General features: G+C 35.2%; 1 protein-coding gene across 1 annotated transcript; it reads right to left on the bottom strand.

Moving 5' to 3' along the window:
* Positions 1-10,717: 10,717 nt before the first annotated feature.
* Positions 10,718-12,037, bottom strand: LOC149529293 (uncharacterized). The gene is made up of 3 exons (XM_089808127.1): positions 11,851-12,037; positions 11,585-11,757; positions 10,718-11,326 (listed from the first exon to the last, which is right to left on the bottom strand). The coding sequence occupies exons 1-3, from the start codon at positions 12,035-12,037 to the stop codon at positions 10,718-10,720; spliced, it is 969 nt and encodes a 322-aa protein (XP_089664253.1).
* Positions 12,038-22,017: the final 9,980 nt, after the last annotated feature.

Raw genomic sequence — 22,017 nt, 5'->3', positions numbered from 1 at the left:
ATTGTCAGAGCTGCTAGAGCTCTCCTCATCATTAGACCCAACATGGTCTCTCTGTTCAGTCTTCTCAGGGGTAGGAGGCAACTGAACAACATCTTTATCCTTTTTTTTTTCATCTGGTTGTAGCACAAGAGAAGATGTTAGCTCTCTAAAAATAACATTTCTGCTATACAACACCTTACTAGTCACAAGATCCCAAAGCTTATATCCTTTCACACCAGTATTGTACCCAATGAAAATACATTTAACAACTTTGTTTTCCAACTTAGATCTTTTCTCCTTTGGAACATGTGCATAAGCTTCACAACCAAAAACACGAAGATGTCTAATTGAAGGCTTCTTACCAAACCACACCTCCATGGGTGTCTTACCAACAAGGGCTGATGTAGGAGATCTGTTAACCAGATAGAAAGCAGTGGCCACAGCTTCGGTCCAAAACCTTTGTTCTAAACCAGCTCCACTAAGCATACTCCTAGCCTTCTCCATTAGTGTCCTATTCATTTTCTCTGCAACTCCATTTTGCTCTGGGGTATAAGGAGTTGTCTTATGCCTCTCGATACCTTGTTCTTTACAGAAATGTTCAAACTCTGCTAAGCAAAACTCACCACCATTGTCAGTTCTCACACATTTAATATTCTTACTAGTCTGATTCCCTATAAGGGCTTTAAATTTCTTGAATCGACTAAAGACTTGTGTCTTACTTTTAAGGAAATAAATCCATGTCCTTCTACTGTAATCATCTATGAAAGATACAAAAAATACAGACTTGGAGATTGAAGGAGCTTTTACAGGACCAAATACATCAGAATGAATAAGATCCAAAACATTAGAAGATTTGAGAGAACTAGAGTAAAACTGAACACGATTTTGTTTACCGTAGACACAGTGTTCATAGAAGTCGAACTCGAGATTGCAATCATTTAACCCCTCAACAAGATTTTTATTTTTCAGGGTTCTGAGACTCTTTTCACCAATGTGACCAAATCTCAAATGCCATAACATTGTCTTTTCTGCAGGAAGCTTACCTTCCAAAGTGTTTGCATTGCCATCAGAACCAATAACCACAGTATTCTTCACTGCTTGTTCAGATGGTGAGGATGAAGAACTATTACATAGAGGAATACATGCATCTAGCTGAAATAAGGTACTTCTCCTAGTACCCCTTGCAAGCACTATCGATCCTCTCATCATCTTGCATCCTTCTTTCAAAAAAACAACTTGCACACCTACATCGTTTAGCATACTTACAGATAATAGGTTTCTTGCCAAACTTGGAATGTGCATAACTCCATTGATTCCCTTTACTCGTCCATCAGGAAATTTGATAGTGACCCTTCCGCGTCCAACTATCTTTAGGTGAGAATCATCACCCAAGTACACCTTTCCACCATCGAACTCTTCATATCTTGAGAACCAGTTTCGATGAGAGGTCATGTGAAAAAATGCACCCGAGTCAACCAACCACACATCATCAGATGCATGGGCTGCCAAAGCTACGATGAATGCATCGCCATCTTCTTGAGATTTTTCAGAACCAAAATCTGAGGCTTTCTTCTTCTTCTTAGGCTCTTTATAGTCTTTATGAAAGTGCCCAGTCTTATTATAGTTCCAACATTTTTCCTTGGACTTATTGGAAGTCTTTGACTTTCCACGGGATTTGGATCTACCCTTATTGTCAGACTTATTGTCATTTTTCTTCCCTCTTTCCGTGGATCTCCCACGAACAACAAGGGCTTCTTTTTTGAAACAGAAGCCTTTCTCCGCATCTCCTCTGATAGCAACGAAGACACCACATCATCCATTTCGAAGGTGACTAATGTGCTTCCAAGAGCCATCACAAGATGGTCCCATGAATCTGGTAAAGAACACAAAAGTGTGTAGCAACGATCCTCCTCCTCTAACTTGACACCAGCTGATGTCAACTACGCAGCTAGCAGATTAAATGCATTTAAATGATCCGTTAAGGATCCACCTTCCTCCATTCACAAAGAATACAACTTCTTCCTCAGGAACAACTTGTTCACCAAAGATTTGGCCTGATACATGGCCCCAAGTCTCTCCCACAAACTATATGCAGTTTTCTCATCTAGAACATTCATAAGAACTGCATCGGTAAAACAGAGTCTTATGAGACCCTTAGCTTTACAATCTTTGATATCCCAATCTGCTTGAGCTACAATTGCTGGTCGTGTAGCACTTGTAGTCACTTCCCATAGGTCACGATCTTCCAACATCTCTTCCATCTTGAGTTTCCACAACTCGAAATTAGTGCCATTAAATTTCTCCACCTCCATTCTTCCATATGATGAACTCGCCATCTCAATCTGCAAATAAGATTCAGGATGCTCTACACAAGACTCCCACTCGACTTGAGATTAGCTCAAAAAACCCTACCCAACAACTAGGATCAAAAGTTGATCAAGCTCTGATACCACTTGTAAGGAAACTCAGGTGCGGAAACAACTTCCTACACTAATCTCATAAGGAAAGTATGATGCAAATCCTATTAAAATCTTCTAGACTTACAGATTCAGTATCATGTAAACAACAATATTGTAGCCAACCATGCATATAGAAAATAGACAAAGAAAGAAACACATAACACAAAGATTTTTCGGCAGGGAAAAACCTTTCGGTAAAACAACCCCACCCCTTCAGAACCTGCACAATGTATTATCTTCAACAAAAGGTTACAATACACTTGCAGTGCAAGCTCAACAACGACAACAGAAGACTCCAATAGCAACTCACAGTACCAACAACACTCTCTCGCATCACTTCTCTTCGTAACCCTAAAAATGCTTATAACATGCACTTCACTTTAGGGCTACTCCCAAAGGTAAACTGTATTAGGGTTTTACTATTCTCCGAAAAAATAGAAACCCTAAATTTTTTTTTGGGGGTAGAGTGTATAGTACTCAAATATCTTAGTTGCCACATGTCTTCACCTGTCATTGAATCTTCCTAACATAGCTCTTACGTGTCATAGGAATCCATCATAACCATTTTAGCCATGATCTCCTTACACACAATTCAAGATGTCGACACATCAACATTATTTGCAAGAAATACATTTTACAAAACAAATAATAAGAATAGGAATTATACAAGGTTGAGACACCTTATTCCTAGCAATCAACATAGCAGTACTTTGAGCCAAGTCCTCCAAGACCTGAATTTGTATGTTGTCTCACAAGAATGCCACTAAATGTGCCTAATTGGGATGTCAAAAATGGTTGCGTTGTTGTTAATCCATTTCCAGAGGCTTCAACTAGTATTAGGATGAGTTACTGATAGTTGCTACCACCAAGAAAAATTACTTCTCCCCTTGCTCAATTTCTTCTAATCACTTTACTGCAACCATGGTTTTATTTGGCAATTCACCCCTATAAACTATTCCAAACCCACTAGAACCTACCTTTTCTGTAAAATTCTTTGTGCAGTGCAACAAATCTTTGTAGGAAAACTAAACTAGAGCTCTAGAGGAATAGTCAATTGAAACCTCAATCTTAGCACTACATTTTCTTCAATATGTTTGAAAGGATGATCTACCATTCTTTCTATTTTTTTTTCATCACCATTTTCCCCTTTCAAATAAGATGATTACTCAGGTTTTGTAGAACCAAATGAAGTGTAGAGTAACAAATCCTATTCCTATTCCTATCTCTATTCCTAATCCTATTCCAGATTCTTTTTTCCAAATCCTATTCTTCATTTCTATTCGTATTCGTATTCGTATTCCTATTCCTCATTCCTATTCACAATTTCCTATTCCCGCAACAAAATAGGCCCTAAGACAATGGGGCCTATTAGCATTGGCTTTGCAATTTTTTTTTGGCTTGCTCCAACATGATCTGAGCTTCTGACCTGTCAATGTGATGCAATAAGACCAAGAATCTCACAACCTCATTTTTCTAACACAGTGAGGGGATTGAAATTTAATTTGTTAGTATGATGGGAAGCATCTTTATATTTTGTTTCCATTAGTAGCAAGATAAGAAAATGGAATATTAGAGATAGATTTTTCTTTAAAAATTACGGATATATACTATATATATAAAGTAGATCTTTCTCATTATTCTTATGTTTCCTTAATGAGTGTAGAATTTATTTCCCTTGTTTTAGCTACCTATGAATTCACTCAAATTCCTTCTTCAATATTTTTTCCTTTCTTAATTCACGCAAGTTTTTTCTTCACAAATACGCTTATTTGTAGTGCATTGTGCACTGTTTATTATAATATATTTATTTAATTTTATAATTATACATCTCTTAATACTATATGGACAAAGATTTTAAAAGTCTTTATACAAACATAAATGCCAAATCTAGGGAATAAAAGTGTAAGGTAAAAGTGTTAAATAGTCAAAATTCACTTATTCTTGCAAGCTTAATTTTTTTTCTTAGTGTATGATGTTTAAGAATAGACAATAAATAATGATTACCAAATAATAAAACATCAATTTGACTTTCCATGATAATGATAAAAATAAATAAATTTGAAAGTCTATTTAAAGAGGTTCTACATTGCCATGTAATAGGAATAAAAAAAGTGATAGCAATTTTTTTCAAAATACCTAAAATTAAAATCTTTCTAGCCAAACCCTTCCAAAAATTACAACGCTTCTATGTTAGATGCCAACGCATACTAATAACTAAATTATGAAAAAAGAGACTATAAAAACATAAATTCAATAATAGAAATAAAAATGAGGAGTAAGATCCATTTCATTGGAATTGTGGCATGACAAGGCTGCTATTAAGAGAATTTATAAAACTCCTTACCATCCATAAATCCTTCACCACCTTGATCATATTCTTCAAAAGCCCTTAAGATTCATACCTCTATGCCTAGTGTAAAGTAGAACAAACAAATTTGAATGCATCTTAGATCTCTACGACTTCCTCTCCATCATCCCGACAACATAGTCACATTAAATTCTCATTAATTATTTATGGTTCAAAAAAATCTTACTAATCACAAACAACATACATAAAATTTCATACCATTCTAAACCATCACGGGAATGAGTTGTTAAACACTTGCATCGACTTTCTAATCATTGATTTATCATTGGGTTTCTAGAAGGCTTTGGCATTATATAAAGATGAAAGCTTAATAAATCGATCTTTGAAATAACATACATATATAAGGAGTGTGTAGATGCACTTACTCAGTTATTGAATCATGGACAAACACAACAGTCAAACAATGAGGTAGAGAGTTAAAACATCCCAAATGTTTAATTATTAATTTTATAGAAAACAAAAAAAATAAAATAAAAGATTCATCGATAAATTTATTTCTTCAATTTTTTTTTTAAAAAACTTTATTGCATAAATAATCATTCACTTTAATTCTCATTAATCAAAATTTTGGAATCTTAGTTAGACTTGCAGAATTTTGTTGATGTTTATAGAATACAATATATTGAAAAATTTTCAGCTAGTTGAGTATAATTATTAAAAGATTTTTAAGCAAGTATTGATGAAAATTTCTAAATGATCACTTTTGTATCCTCCATAAATAAAAAATTTCAAATTATATATTAATGAAACAATCATAATTAAATAATATATTGACTATCGACATCTAATATACTCTAAATCTATGTATGCACCAAATTAGCTATACTAGATACTAGTCCTCTTAAAAAAGAAAAAATTACCTACCTTTTAAATTTTATGGTATACCTCCTCCATATAATATGTATTCCCTCTTTAAAAAGCTGCATAAAAACAAGACTTTCCTTTTGATATTGTATTAAGCATGACAAATGAATAAAGGAATTTGGTAAAAGACAATGAGCGTCAACCACATATGTAGTAGTAGATTAGGAATAGAGTGACATTATTTATCATAAATAAATTACTATCTCACAAAAAACATATAAACAACTATCCAATTTACATAGTAATAAAAAATGACCGCCCAACATTCCAAAGGACAAACAGTCATAAAAACAATTCTTTTGATATTATAATAGAAATAATTAGATTATTCAATATTTGTATTGTTATTTACAAATAAATTACAAACCGATAAAATTTGACAAGTTTATTAAATTTAACATTTTTTTATGACGTTTAAAATAAAATGTTACACTATCAAATGATAGAAAAATAAAATGACAAATAAGTTGGCAAAGTTTTTGACATTGATATGTTACACTTAATGCAAAAAAAAGAAGAAAATTTGATGTACTCTAAATCAGTATCTAATCAAGAATGACTGAATATATTATTAAAAAAATATAACTAAAAAAAAAAGACTAATTCTACTTGGATCAATTATCTGGAAATATAAATATAAACAAAAAATCAACATATACTATTTCTACCTTAAGCTATTAAAAACTGAGGCCCACTTTATTATTGATTCGACAAAATGATATGAATTCCCTCCCTGAGAAGTAGTAATAATTAATTGCAATTCTTGGAATGCATGAGCTACACTCAATGAGGACATGCTTATTTTTAAAGCATTGAATGCCTCAACTTTCTAAAGTTTTAACCATGGAAAATTGGTTTTTATACAAAATTTAAAAAAATTATATAACTGGTAAGTCAACATGCAGATGAGCAACTCCATGATAAATGATTGCATCATGAGATGATAAGGACAAAAGCTTAAAACTGTGGGTCTGACTAAATGTGGTCTTACACTTTCAAACTCATATATGCTAGGTCAAATCACATCCAACATTGCTCTGCCAAATCTGTCACACTTCTCTACTCAGTCCTACCCAAAAGTTTTTAAAAAAATTCTACATAGATGGGGAAAAGTTGAATAATATACTTTTAAAAATATTAGTAAAATAATATGGAGTTAATTTTAGAGAAAATTTTAAAAGCACCATGTTTGATTACAAATAATATTAGGAGGGGTAATTTTTGAAATAAGTGTTAAAAGATCACTTATGCTTATACAAATACGAGTTTATATACATATTCAAAAAAATCAGTTAGTATACATTAATGCAAACATCAAATAACAAAATTTTGTTAATTTATTACATAATTTAATGTACTTAGAAATTTAGATAATTTGGAAATTCAAATATTAGTTGAAGGACATATATATCTTATAATTATAAGATATTATTCTTGGCACCATTGAAAAGGCTCCTAAGAGTTTTATTATGGAAGAACATACTTATTTTAGTTATAATCTTAAATGCATTCACTCTTCTCAAAGACATGAAGCTAAATTATCTTTCTATCAAGAAAGGGAAAGTACAAGTCCTAAGAGTTTTATTATAGATAAGATAAATCTATTAAAATGTCCAATAAAAAAACAATAAAGGTCTATGAGAATGAGAACTTACAACCAAGAAAGCAACTAACAAGAGGACACCAAATGACATTCATGAAAGAACAAGAACAAAAACAAAAGAAGAAGCTAGCGAGAACCACCCCGACAAGGAGTAGGGATCCTTACTCAAAGAAAGATAGAGAGAAGAAAAGAGAGAAGGAAAGAATGAGATAAGTGTGCCACCTAGGATATGTCTGTAGCGTTTAGGATCCACTTCGACCTCGACACCCAACCAACTATTTTAGCTATGTTCTTAAATGCCCTCATTGTTCTCAAAGACACGATGCTAAATTATTTTTATATCAAGAAAGGGAGAATACACTTCTTTATATGACTATTCTTGAACATAATCAAGCTGAATAGTCCAAGGATTATGTTTTTTCCAACAACAAGAAGACAAGATTTGACCACTTTTATGTTTGATGAAATGTTAAATTATTATTGAATATTTAATCATTCTACTAAATCATTTTTTTTTGAAAAAAGAGGGGTAAAAACTTTATTGAAGAAGAGAGCATAGCAGTACAAAACAGAATAGGGCCTAAACCCCAAGATACACTAGAAACCACAGAAAAATTGTAGAGGCAAAATCAACTTTCCCTGATTCCACTTACATCCTCTATCAACGTTCTCTCCAAGTCTTGACGTAACTCACTTGGCAGCTGCTCCCACTCATCAATCTGCCAACCATCTACATTTCTAGATGCCCACTTTGCCAAACTATCAGCTGCCCTATTCCACTCCCTTGGAATATGGGTATAAGACACTGAATCCATCATAGAACTAACTTGTAAAATCTATTGCACTATCAAAGACAACTCCCAGCTAACATCTGAACACTTCCTCTCAAGTAGAAGATTCACAAGAACTTGAGAGTCAGATTCACAAATCACCTTGTGCCACCCCAGAGCATATGCCCTCTGCAAAGCATAAAGAATAGCCAACCCTTCCATTCTATTAACAGTTTGCATCCCTTTATTGACTGAGAATATAAAAACCCACCCTTCCAGAAGAGTCCCTACCAATCCCACCTATACCGGCAAGCCCTGGATTTCCCCTAGACGAACCATTAGTATTAACTTTTAAAATGCCAGCCGGAGGGGTCATCCACTTCTCGATCCTTTGGACTTTATGTTTCACCCTTCTGCCTCTCCTAACACAGGCAGAGTCTGGAGAAATTCCTTGAATTCCAAACCTATCAACCATTACAACATCATCCCTCCCAAGAGGCATCACCACCTCACTTTTAGCTAAGACTGTGTCCTGAATCATTCCCAAAATTCTAATCCAAACCTGCTGAGTCCCCAAAGCTTCTCCCCAAAATATTCTCCGATTTCATTCCAGCCAGACTTGCCATAGCAAAAAGGTAGGTCCAGTATACTAAACATCCTGCAAGAAGGGAGCCAGGGACGGGGGCCTCCCCAGTCTCAACCAAAAATATGTCAGAGAGGAGGCATGAATGCACGGGCATTTCCAAACATCCCACCAGAAATTCCATAACTGTAGAGTGAAAGAACAATGGAAGAATAAATGCACAGAGTCTTCTTCCTCACTACTACAAAGGATACATCTCGACGGGCCGAAAAAACCCCTCTTTCGAATATTGTCCCAAGTTAGGCACCTGTTCCAAACCAAGGTCCAAATAAAGTAGTTACATTTTGGCCAAGAAAACTAACTCCAAACTTTCTTCCACCATTGAACCTCCCCTCCCACTAGCTATTGGGAGAGCAACTCCTGATAACCAAAGGAAATAGTATAAATTCCCTTGGGATTAGGGGACCAGGCCAACACATCCTCACCCCTAAGGACATTACAGTCCCGCCTCGAAAGAATGAACTGGAGCTCAGCCCACTCCGCTTCTGAACCAAAAATAGGCCACTCCAAATTCTTCCACCTTGCCTCCACCAGCTGACCCTGAGGGGAAAGAGATTTAAAGTCGCACACTCTTGACCATCCAGCATCATAGAAACTCTGAGCCAATCTGCGCAAATGAGGATACTGAACAACCAGGGGAGGATACCCATCCCAAGCATCATGCTAGAACTGAGCCTCTGAGCCACTTTTGCAAATGCAATGTAAGCCACCCTTAATGAGTGCCACTCCTTTCTTGAGAGTACTCCAAATCACAGAGCCTTTCCCACACAAACCATACCGAGGAATATCATTATGGGGGATCCCTGGAAGGTACTTTAGAGAAAAAATTCTAGCCCAAGCCTGTTCCTTTTCCACACACCAACGCCAATACAATTTAGCAGCCAGAGCAGTACCAATTAGCACTGATTATCGTAAACCAAGACCACCAAACCGTTTTGGGCTACAGACAACCTCCCATTTGACAAGACTCCACTTGGTTGAAGATAGATTACCAGCCCATAAAAATTGTCTTGCTAAGGAGTCCAGTTCCTTAACAAAGCTCAACGGCACCACCTGAACCATACTCCTATAGAGAGGAAGAGCTTGAACCACAGATTGAATCAGTTGGCCCCGACCAACAAAGAATAGCTAGCGGTGGGTCCAATGAGTAACTTTGGCCCAGAACTTGTCAAGAATGACCTGCCATGATTCCTTAGAATGCCTACCACCAGAGATACTAATGCCGAGGTAGAACATCGGAAGACTTCCAATTTGGAATCTGAGAATATGAGCGATTCTCCTCTGAATAGAAAGTGGGATATTAAAGAAATAAATGGAAGATTTGTCCTCATTAATCATCTGACTTGAAGTAGCAAGATAAACATCCAACACTTTGCGTATATTAGAAGCCTCCCGAATGGTAGCCATACCCATCAAGGCTGTATCATCCACAAACTGTAGGTGAGATTGCACAAGAAGACCTCCTCCCCATTGCTAGCCCTGAATAAAGCCCCCTTCAACATTATTTTTTATCAACCGGCCCAGATCTTCTGCCAAAAGAAGAAACAAATAAGGAGATAGGGGATCGCCCTGTCGTAATCCCCGAGAAGCACCAAAGAGATTAGAGTGTTCCCCATTAATCAAGACTGAAAAAGAAGTCGAATTCACACAACTCATAACCCACTGAATCCATTCCTCCTCAAAACCAAAGGCACCCACAACCCTTTGGAGAAATGACCAACGAACTCTGTCATATGCCTTAGCCATGTCCAACTTAATGAACATAGCCTTGTCTTTAGAATTAGCCATAGTCTCAGTCGTCACAACCACCCCATCCAAGATCTGGTGCCCTGTCACAAAGCCACTCTGTTCTTCAGAATTTAACAATGGAAGCCACTTTTTTAACCTGTTAGCTATCAGCTTAGATATAATTTTATAAATAACATTGCAAAGAGAGATAGGGAAAAATTGACTAATCCGATCAGCCCCTTCCCCCTTGGGGATGAGAGCAAGGAAAGTAGAATTCAGAGCCCAAAGCATTTGCTTATTCCTCTAGGATTCCTGAACAACTGCCAGTAAATCTATCTTGATAATATCCCAAAATTCTTGGAAGAACTCAATTGAAAAGCCGTCTGGACCTGGAGCTTTTCCTTTTTTCATCTGGAAAACAGTCCCCTCTAATTCCTCCAAAGAGATGATGCTCATAAGATGCTCTTTCATTTCCAAAGAGACTAAAGAAGGAATAAAAGAAAGGACTTGGGCCTCTTCAACCGAGTCCCCCAGTGAAACCTCCCTAAATAAAGACTCAAAATACTGTACAGCTTCGCTGAAAATATCCTGAGAAGAAGAAAGCGTCTCTCCCCTAACATTCACCAAGGTTGATATGGAGTTACCATGTTGTTTGGCCTTAACTGAATTGAAGAAGAAAGTAGTATTCTTATCACCTTCTTGAAGCCATTCAATACGAGCTTTTTGTTTACAGTAGATTTCCTCTCTCAGTTCCCACTCCTCCAAAGTTTTTAGAGCCCTAGCTTCCTCTCGCAACAAATAATCTGACACCCCCTCTTCCCTTAACAACTTGGTAATATCATTCAACTCAGCCAGGGCCGCATGATTCTCTTGGAAAATATTACCAAAGCAATACCTGTTCCATCTTTTAAGCTGATATTTAACATACTGTAGGAGTTTAGCAAAGATATACATTGTTGTACCAAAGGCAGGTCTACCTTCCTTCCACCACTCAGCTACATAGCCATATAGATCTGGGTCCCTTAACCCCATAAGCTAGAATTTAAAAGGTTGCTTCTGAGGCAACCGATTGGAGGAGATAACTAACGTAATGGGCTAGTGGTCCGACCCTCTCCAATCTAATATCTCAGACCTGGATGACCATAATCCACCCACCTAAAAATAAGATACCATGAAACAATCTAGTCGTTCTGCAATGCAATTATCTCCTATTCTTCTATTATTCCAGGTGAACTGGCCATTAATAGGCTTGATATCTACGAGATTGAGTGCCGAAATGTTATCCCGAAGAAGCACAGAGGAGGGCTCAAGGCTTGCAATACCACCCCATTTTTCAAAGAGATCTAGAATAGCATTAAAGTCTCCAACAATAATCCATGGAAAATAAGGAAATAACCCATGAACAAAATGAATATTATTCAATGTAAGGATCTTACCTTGGAGCTCAACAGGGGCATAGACGTTGGAGAGAAGAACATACTCTCCTGACTCATAGCACAGAGAGACCAGGGAAACAGATGATCTAAAGGATATCCACCATATAGGCTGGATCTTTCGTGGGTTCCAAAGGCAAGCTACCCCCCCCTGAAGATCCTTGAGCTCCAATGCATTGACATTGACCATTCTTCCACAATTTAGGAGCTATACTCATCATACTCTCAAAAGAAACTTTGGTCTCCTAAAGAAAAAGAACATCAGGAGAATGAATTCTAACCAATTCTCGAACAACTTTTTGTCTAGGGACGTTGTTCAAGCCCCTTGCATTCCATGAAATAATGATCATTTCTGGGGAGTCAGGAAATGAGAATCAAGGTCTTGATAGCTCCTAACTCCACCAGATTCTGCTCAATCATCTTAATCTTCTCGATGTCCTTCTTACGCCCACTTTTACCACTTTTCTCTAAAACCCCCTTCTTGCCATCCTTCTGAAGAATACCCAAGTGAGGAGAAGACTTGCCACGCTTATCCATATCCGAAACTACACTCCTTGCAGGAAGGGCCGCGCCCCCTACTTCCTGACCCCGATCAACATTTAACCTCAGAGTCACCTAAGCCCCTGCCTGCCTATCAGTGACCATAGGCATAACAGGTTCAACCTGTGGAGCAGGAGGAGGGTCAGAAGAGAAAATCTCCTGATCAGGCTCCACAACCAATTGAGCCAAGCTACGAGATCCCATAATAACTTCTTGCTGCCACAGTTCATCTAGGACTTCAAATCTATTAAAGGTATCCTCCTCCTGTCTCTCCATCAAAGTCCTCTTTTGACCTCTATTACGATTGTGAGCCTTGACCTGTACAAAGCCCTCAACATCCTTTTCCTCTCTTGAATTTGGCTTCTTCCCTTTATCATCCCCAAGATTGTGACGAGGAGGGGGCGGAGGCTGTCGATCAACCAACTTGGCCTTCGAGCACCTAAGCAGCAGGTGGCCATATTCATGAAAAAGTCGGTATCGAAAGGGAAGGGTCTCATAATCGAGTTGCTGCACCCAAGAATGTGGTCCTGTGCACATTTCAACTTCATCTGGCAGTGGTCTACTCAAATCAAGCTCCACACAGATTTGAGCAAAAGTCATAACCCTCTTCCCAAGGGTTTGGGTTGAGGACCCTACTGGTTTCCCCAACATCGAAGTGAGCATATGGAAAACATCCTCTCGATAACACTCTATTGGAAATCTGGATAGCCGAACCCACACTGGGACCCGATTCGGAAGCTCCTCAGAGGGGTTAAATCCTGCATGCCATGGCTTAACAAATAGCCCAACTTGGTTGTAAAAATAGGGCCCACCCTCAAATACCCTATTACGATCTACCATGCAGGTGAATGTAACCATGAAAAAGTTGTTTGCAAGCAATGTGACATCCATTTCACCCTCTGGCTCCCAGATTCTTTGAGCCCAATTTTCTAGAAATTGAAGGGATACTCTTAAACCCAAAAATTTACAGTACAGCGAATGCTTTGAATAGTATTCCACATCCTCAGCAATCATCTCGTAAGGGATTACCAATTTAGGTCTTTCTTTGCATCACTTCAGGCACCCGTTTATCTTTGTGATCCAGGAACTGCTAGATGGATTTGATGCTGTAACTCTTGAACTTTGAGAAAAAAGGGCATTATCAAACACCCTCACCCCTTGATTTGGCGGATGCATGTCCTCCGCATCATGCAAAATAATGTCAGGTGAGACCCCTGATGGCTCACCCCTCGTCATTCTTCCACCGGCGTAGAGTAATCATCGTAGGGGACCATGAACCAGGCACCGTACAACCCACTGTCCCCACAGCCCGTAGATCGACCCAAGAGCAGAGAACATCCTGCACAAATGGCGTTACAGACTAGACGCCAACCATCATGCCGACTGAATCACCTCCCCCCACTGGCGCACACACAGAAAGCTCAGAATGGAGCTAGGGCATGGCTGCCCTAGCTCGTCGACCTCGCACAGACACCCGTCGCAGCGCACATCCTCAACAACTATCGAAGAATGGATCATATTTATTCTCTACTAAATCATATTTGAAAAGGATAATGGTGCACAATTTATTACTTGAAAATTATATCAAAATATAATACAACTTTTAATAATTCCTCTTAACAATTTTTTACATATAATTTGATGTTCGACATCTTCAAGTAAAAGAAGGTTTATTGTGATCTATTCTAAGAATAATTGTTAGAATTAATAATCTTTCCTTGGTTGTATTATTTATTTATTGGGATAAACCAAGGTATCCCTTATGTATTATTTATTTGTCCTCTAGTCCACATGTAAAGGACATGTCATTCTTGTCCTATTGTCCACTTGTGATGACAACTCATTTTTCTATTTTCTTTAATAAGCAAAATAGATATTCCTCCTTAAGAGAAACTTGACACTTTGCACACACCTTTTATGAATGTGGCATTCATAGAAATGAGAGTTACACATGCAAAGACATGCAACTCCTTTCTCATCTCTTTAAAAGATGTGCTTCTCTCTCTCATTTTTATCTAGTCTCTATTATTCATATCAAGTTTTTGATGCTATTGTAAATGAGCTATTTTGCTCCATTCTCTCTCTCTCTCTCTCTCAGGCTTTTGCGTCATTCATAATACTCACAAGGAGTTTTCTTTGCTTTTCCCTTATCAAATCCTTGTCTCTTGTGTTGCTTCCTCTTTGGTATTGTTCCATTGATCTTGTATCATTTGTATGGTAAAACTCTTTTTGCTCTCTTGGATTAAATCTATTATTTCATGCTATTTCATTTTATTATATTTTATCATTTCAATCACTTTTTCTTACATGGTATCAAAGCTACTAATCCTTGTTTTGAGCTTGTGTGAAGGGTTCATTAGAAGAGCTTGATATTGTGAAGATCTTGAAGTTTAAAATATTGAAAGTCTTATCTTATTCTTTTACAGATTTTCTTCTTTCTTATTCATTCTAACCCTCTTTGGAAGGCTTATTGCCAAAGAGTTCTTCAATTTTTATTTTTTCTAACCTCCTTTGGAAGGCTTGCTGCCAAAGGATTCTTTATTATTATTATTTTTATTCTATCTAACCCTATTTCTGTTGTAGGTTTTTAAAGTTTTTTGAATTCAAGTTTTTTTTTTTTTTTTTTTTTTCTGTTTTTTGTTTTAGAAAGGAAAGTACAACAGTTCGTATTTTTCTTATATCTCATAATCTATGATTTGGGTTTGGCTGAAATTTGAACAGCATTTAGAAGTCATAAAAATGAAAAAAATCTTTAAATTTTATTGAAAATAGAGTTAAATAAAAAAATTTATCATTCTCTGTGTGTAACACTTTTTTTGAGATTTTTAAATTTTTTATTTTTTCTGTTTTTTCAATTTGACTAGTGGCTTTGCAGGGAACATTTTAGTTTTTTAATTTTGACTCTCTAAATATCTTAATAATTATTTAACATTCTTGTGGATAATAAGTCTCACTTTTTTATTTCAAATATATTATTTAAATTTTAAACGTAATTTTAAAATCATGTTAGCTTTAATTCCAGAAATCAAGTTAAATAACTCAAACTATCATGCTTGGAAAACTCATCTTTCGTTTATATTATTTTTTAAGCATATTTTAGATGTTGCTACTGACTCTTCTATAGTTCCTGGTACCTCGGCTACACAAGATGAAAAAAATGCATGAAATACTAAAAATGAGGAAGCCCTTGGCCTCATTGGTATATCTCTTAACCTAGATTTATATGTTCTAATTTCTCATTCCACTAATGCCCATGAAGCTTGGGATATTTTAAAGCAAATATATGACAAGCCATCTGAATCATGCAAGATTCAATTGCAAGATAATTTGGAAGACTTAAGGTATATTGATTTCAAATCCATGGATGAATTTTTAGTTAAATTTGATTATATTAAAAGTCAACTAATTGGATTAGGTGTTACTCTCACTGATATTAGATTAATTACCATTATTTTAAAGAAATGTCTTCCTAGACAATTTCAACAATTTATTACTAATGTTCATTCTCAACTTGCTATTCCTACTTTGTCTACTCAATTAACTTATAGTATTTTTCAAAATTTGTTGTGTCAAGAGGAAGCTAAGTTATTACAATTTGGTACTCTTAGATCTAATGAACATGCATTTGTGTCTAAAAATAAAAATAAAAATCTTAGATCATCTTATCATGCTCCAAATAATAATCAAAATCAAAATTTTAATACTCACAATTTTAATAATAATCATAACAATCATAACTTTAATAATCGTCACAATAATAACAACCTATTTAATTCTAGACCTTCTTTTAACAACAATAATAATCAAAATACAAATCATAATAATAACCATCCTAATCAATATAATAGTCATAATAAGAAACCTCATTGTACTTATTGTGGGAAAGATGGTCATTTGTCTAACAATTGTTTTAAAAACCAAAATGATAAGCAACCTATCAATAACAATAATAAAAAATCTCATAGTAATCAATCTCGTCATGCTTTTACTATTAGTTACAATGCCTTTAAACGATTAGAATGGATGGTTGATGGTGGTGCTTCTCAACATGTTACATCTCATAAAAAAGTTTTTGATTCTTTGCAACCTGATCCTTCGAATACTCCAATTCAATTAGCTAATAATCATAGTTGCAAAGTTGAAGAATTTGGTGATGTTAATGTTCCAAATAAAAAGTTACATGATGTTCTTTATGTTCCTGACTTGAAAACCAATCTCCTTTCAGTTGCTAAATTATGTCAATATTATAAAATTGAATTTCATAAGGACATGTGTTCCATTATTGATCCTAGCACTAATGCTGTTGTTGCTAATGCTAAGTTGGGTCATGATAACTTATTCAAATTTTATGAGTTTACCTCTTCAAGGTACTCTTTGCAAGCAAATATTGATTTTAATGTGTGGCATGAAAGGCTTGGTCATTTGAATTCTGATTATATATCATTGATGCTAAAATCTCATATGGTTGAAGGATTAACTCATATTGTTCCATCTAAGATTACATGCACTGGGTGCATGAGTGGCAAAATGCATCGGGAGCCCTTTCCCCATGGTTCATCATGGAGGGCATCTCATAAGTTACAATTGATTCATAGCAATCTTTTAGGACCTATGGAAAATATCTCCATTCAAGGATCAAGGTATGCTCTTACTCTCATTGATGATTTTACTAGAAGAATTTGGATATATTTCTTACATAATAAAGATCAAGTACTTGATACATTTTCCGAATTTCATATGTTAGTAGAAAGGCAATCTAATTCTAAGATAAAGATTCTTCGAACTGATAATGGTACTGAATATGTTAATAATGCCTTTCATTCTTACTTAAGATCATTTGGTATTAAACATCAGCTTACCATTCCTTATACACCGCAACAAAATGGTGTAGCAGAAAGGAAGAATAGAACTATTGTGGAAATGGCTAGATGCATGTTACATGCAAAAAATATGAATTATAAGTTCTGGGCTGAAGCTATGTCTTGTGCCACTTATATTCTTAATAGAACTCCTACTAAGGCTTTAAGGGATATAACTCCTGAAGAAGCTTGGTCAGGTAGAAAGCCCAATTTACAACACTTAAAGATATTTGGATATGTTTCTTATGTTCATACACCCAAACAAAAAAGGCATAAATTAGATGCTAAATCTTTTCCATTTATATTTGTTGGGTAAGATGAAAATACTAAAGGTTATAGAGTCTATAATCCTCTTACTAAAAAAGTTCAAATTGCAAGAGATATTTGTATTGCATAAAATGAAGTACATGATTGTTCCAAGGTTCAAGATGATGAATTTAGTGGAAGTAATATTGTAGTAGTGGAGGACCAACCTCCTTCTCTAAACCCTACTCCTCAAGTATCTTCTTTTATTCCTCATATTTCTTCTAATTCTAGTAATGATGTTGATACTAATGATGCATTTATAGATCATGACTCTTCTTCTAGTGATGAATCTATTACTAATAAGAGAAGACCTAAATGGGTTCAAAGTTTACTTAATGAAAGAGATGATTATCTTACTAGATTTGGTGGACTTAAACCTAGGAGAATTAATTATTGTAATTATAGTTTGATGACTTCTCTCATGAACTCTAATGATCCTCAAACCTTTGAACAAGCTAAGATTCAACCTCATTGGCAAAAAGCTATGCAAGAGGAATATGATACTTTAATCTCTAATGAAACTTGGGATTTAGTCTCTTTGCCTCATGGTAAGAATTTAGTTTTATGCAAGTGTTTATATAAAACCAAACTCAATGCAAATAATGAAATTTTTCCAAATTGAAGGTTTAGATTACAATGAAACTTTTGCACCAGTTGCTAAAATGCCTACTATAAAAATTGTGCTTTCTTTAGCTTCAAAAATGAATTGGCGTATTCATCAAATGGATGTTAAAAGTGCCTTTTTAAATGGTGATTTACATGAAAAATTTTATATGGCTCAACCACTAGGTTTTATCAAAGAAGGTAATGAGCATTTAGTATGTAAACTAAAAAAATCTATTTATGGTTTAAAGCAATCTCCAAGAGAGTGGTATTCCAAAATTAATGCCTTTTTTATTTCTCAAGGTTTTGATAAAAGTAAAAATGATCCTAACTTATACATTAAACATATTCAAGATGATATTATCATTATTATTCTATATGTTGATGATTTGATTCTTACTTCAAGTTCTAACACCTTGATTTCTGATATTAATTTTTAACTCAATCAAAAATTTCAAATGATCGATTTAAAAATTTTACATTAGTTTTTAGGAATGCAAATATGGCAAACACCTAAGGGCATTTTTCTTTCTCAAAGAAAGTATGCTCAAGATCTTTTGGATAGGTTTCAAATGAATGATTCTAACCATGTTTCTATTCCATGTGAATTAGGAACTAAGTTAATGGTTGATACAAACACTCATTTTGTTGATGCTACCTCTTATAAACAACTTGTAGGAAGTTTAAATTATCTCACCCTTACTAGACCCGATATTGCATATAGTGTTGGTTTAGTTTCAAGATTTATGTCCAAACCTCAACAAACACACTTTAAAGTAGCTAAAAGAATATTAAGATATATCAAAGGAACTCTTAATCTAGCTTTATTTTATGATGCCAGTTCTACTTTTACTTTACAATGATTTATTGATTTTGATTTAGGTGGAGATCCCAACGATGAGAAATCTACTTGTGGTTATTGTTTCTTTGTTGGTTCAGGTGCTATATCTTGGAAAAGTAAGAAAGACACCTCTGTTTCTCTATGTTCTACCGAAGCTGAATATAAAAGTTGTACTTATGCATTTAAAGAAGCTCTATGGCTTAGAAGAATTCTTGAAGATTTGGGTCTACCTCAACAAGAACCTACACCTTTGTATTGTGACAATCAAAGTGCAATAGCCTTGGCAAAGAATCCTATCCACCATGCAAAGTCAAAGCATATTTCTCTCCACCACCACTTCATTGGAGAACACATTGAAGAAAAGAAAGTGTCCCTCATCTATTGCAAGGGTGAAGATCAAGTTGCTGATATTTTGACAAAACCTCTTTCTAGAGAGAAATTTGAATTTCATCATAAGAACTTGGGTTTGATACCCTTTGATGTAATCTCCCCAAGTAAAGATTAAAGGGGGATGTTAGAATTAATAATCTTTCTTTGGTTGTATTTATTTATTTATTGAGATAAACCAAGGTATCCCTTATGTATTATTTATTTGTCCTCTAGTCCACATGTAAAGGACATGTCATTCTTGTCATATTGTCCACTTGTGAGGACAACTCATTTTTGTATTTCCTTTAATAAGAAAAATAGATATTCCTCCTTAAGAGGAACTTGACACTTTGCACACACCTTTTATGAATGTGGCATTCATAGAAATGGGAGTTACACATGCAAAGACATGCAACTCCTTTCTCATCTCTTTAAAAGAGGTGCTTCTCTCTTTCATTTTCATCTAGTCTCCATTATTCACATCAAATTTTTGATGCTATTGTAAATGAGCTATTTTGCTCCATTTCTTCTCTCTCTCTCTCTCTCTCTCTCTCTCTCTCTCTCTCTCTCTCTCTCTCTCTCTCTCTCTCTCTCTCTGGCTTTTGCCTCATTCATAATACTCACAAGGGGTTTTCTTTGCTTTTCCCTTATCAAATCTTTGTCTCTTGTGTTGCTTCCTCTTTGGTATTGCTCCATTGACCTTGTATCATTTGTATGATAAAACTCTTCTTGCTCTCTTGGTTTAAATCTATTATTTCATGCTATTTCATTTTATTATATTTTATCATTTCAATCACTTATTCTTACAATAATTCTACTTTCAACATGTGATCAAGGGCGTACATTGCAGTAGAAAAGAAGAAAACAATTTTAATGTAGAGCTTTGAGACCTTTATCTTCTTGTCATTTTTCCTAGTAATGAGGAGCTTAGAGGAAATAGTATAGACATAATAACTCAATTCAAAAATGCTTTAGGTATTTTTGACATTGATGTAGTAGTTATGCATATAGAAATATGAAGCACATCTCTAGGAAGATACATGAGATTGAGATGCTAAAAGGAGGCTTTTTAGAAGGAAGTTACAATGTTGAAGCTAGGTCCACAAGGAACAACAAGACTAAAATAGTTATGTTGAAGGTGCTTCGATGTAGTCCACAAAAAGAAAACACGAATTAGAAATTTAAGCATGGAAAGAGTTATTTGATTCTAACTATTTAACATTTTTATTTTAGGAATCAACCATTAATGTATATTATTTAGCCTTCTAGTGCTTTGATTTGAAATAGTTATTCAGAAGGTACAGATATATCATTTATATTGAGAAGATTATCTAAATGAAACTCTGGGGAACATAATGAATCTACTCAAGAATTATATAAGAACAGTTGTGGGGAGGGTACAGAGGACTTGGATTTGCAAAGGCCACAAAAAAGTTAACTCTTTGGATCGTCATAATAAGTTTCTTAAAAGTTTTCTTCTTGATAAGGTGGAGATAGTAATGGCCCTTGAGGAGAAATTTAAAGTCAGCATGAAAGAAGAAAGTGGTGGAGGTAGCACAACTATATAGGATGAGAGAATGATTGATCTAGGTGGATACAAATACAAATTAAGAATGGAAATTAAAGGGATATTATTATTTATAGTGTTCTAGTTGGGTTTTAAGTGGGAGATTGTTGAATATGAAACTCAATAGTTACTTTGTATACCTATGATAATTTTAGCTCTTCATATTCTAGATATTATTGTTATGATTTTTTATAAAGAGCTAATAAATTGTCTTTCTTGAAGTGCAGATGTAGCTCTATTAATCATGAACCAATAAAGCCACGATGTTTTATCTATTGTTCTTTGAATCTATTATTCTATTTTTTATTCTTTTTTAGTTACTCTTTATTTAAAAGGAGTTGTTGATGTAGAAATTTCCACCTGTGTCCAACACAAAAGATTACTGATTATTCTCACAAAATAGATGCTTTTATGCATGATAGAAACCACTCATAAAGTGTATCGACATACAAGACCACCATTGATATGGAGAAAAGGTCATCAATATGTAAATGAGAATTATGTACTTAAAAGAACTTCAACCACCAAGTTAAAAATAGTGCTATATGTGAATTCAAAATGTCCATAGACTTTAGTCTATTGATAAAATTGAAAGATTCTTAATGAACCTATAGAAGAGCAAGTCATGTTGAATGTAAGACTCTAATATAAAAAATATCATGATGTGAATGAATTTGGTGGAATACGTAGTCCTCAATCTTCAACTCTTAGCCTAGAGTTTGAAGCCAAGGCTACCAGAAAGGGCACAACATGCAAAATAAAAGCTTGGAGAGCCACAGTCCAAACATAGAAAGCCCATGCAAGCAAAACAAAAACGCAAGCCATTCCTGCCAAAATGAAGGCACCCATCGATAAAAGCAGTGGTAGACAAAACAGAAAAAAACCCAATTGCAAACTCTGCATTTTGTCCTCGATCTGGCAAAACGTCCAAAGCCAAAAATTCCCATCTCGTGTAAAATGAACACCACTACAAAATAGAGTCGTCAAAATCTCTGGTGACCGGAATATCTCCAAAAAAACCCCGAGGCTGCCAAACAATAATTGTCAGTGGTCACTAATGGAAAGAATTGACTGCCATATGCAAA

The sequence above is a fragment of the Cupressus sempervirens genome, chromosome 11, assembly GCF_028749045.1.
Source record: "Cupressus sempervirens isolate cs-2001-9-10 chromosome 11, ASM2874904v1, whole genome shotgun sequence".
Classification (NCBI taxonomy): Eukaryota; Viridiplantae; Streptophyta; class Pinopsida; order Cupressales; family Cupressaceae; genus Cupressus; species Cupressus sempervirens.
This window is presented reverse-complemented; position numbering and strand designations above follow the sequence as displayed.

What these genes read in the sequence shown, in the direction of transcription:
- LOC149529293 (XM_089808127.1), bottom strand. Translation starts at nt 12,037, where the DNA reads ATGGTCAATGTCAATGCATTGGAGCTCAAGGATCTTCAGGGGGGGGTA. An exon ending in TGCCCCTGTTGAGCTCCAAG is followed by an intron (nt 11,758 to 11,850) that starts GTAAGATCCTTA and finishes ATGCTATTCTAG; the next exon opens with ATCTCTTTGAAAAATGGGGT. An exon ending in AACGACTAGATTGTTTCATG is followed by an intron (nt 11,327 to 11,584) that starts GTATCTTATTTT and finishes GTTAAATATCAG; the next exon opens with CTTAAAAGATGGAACAGGTA.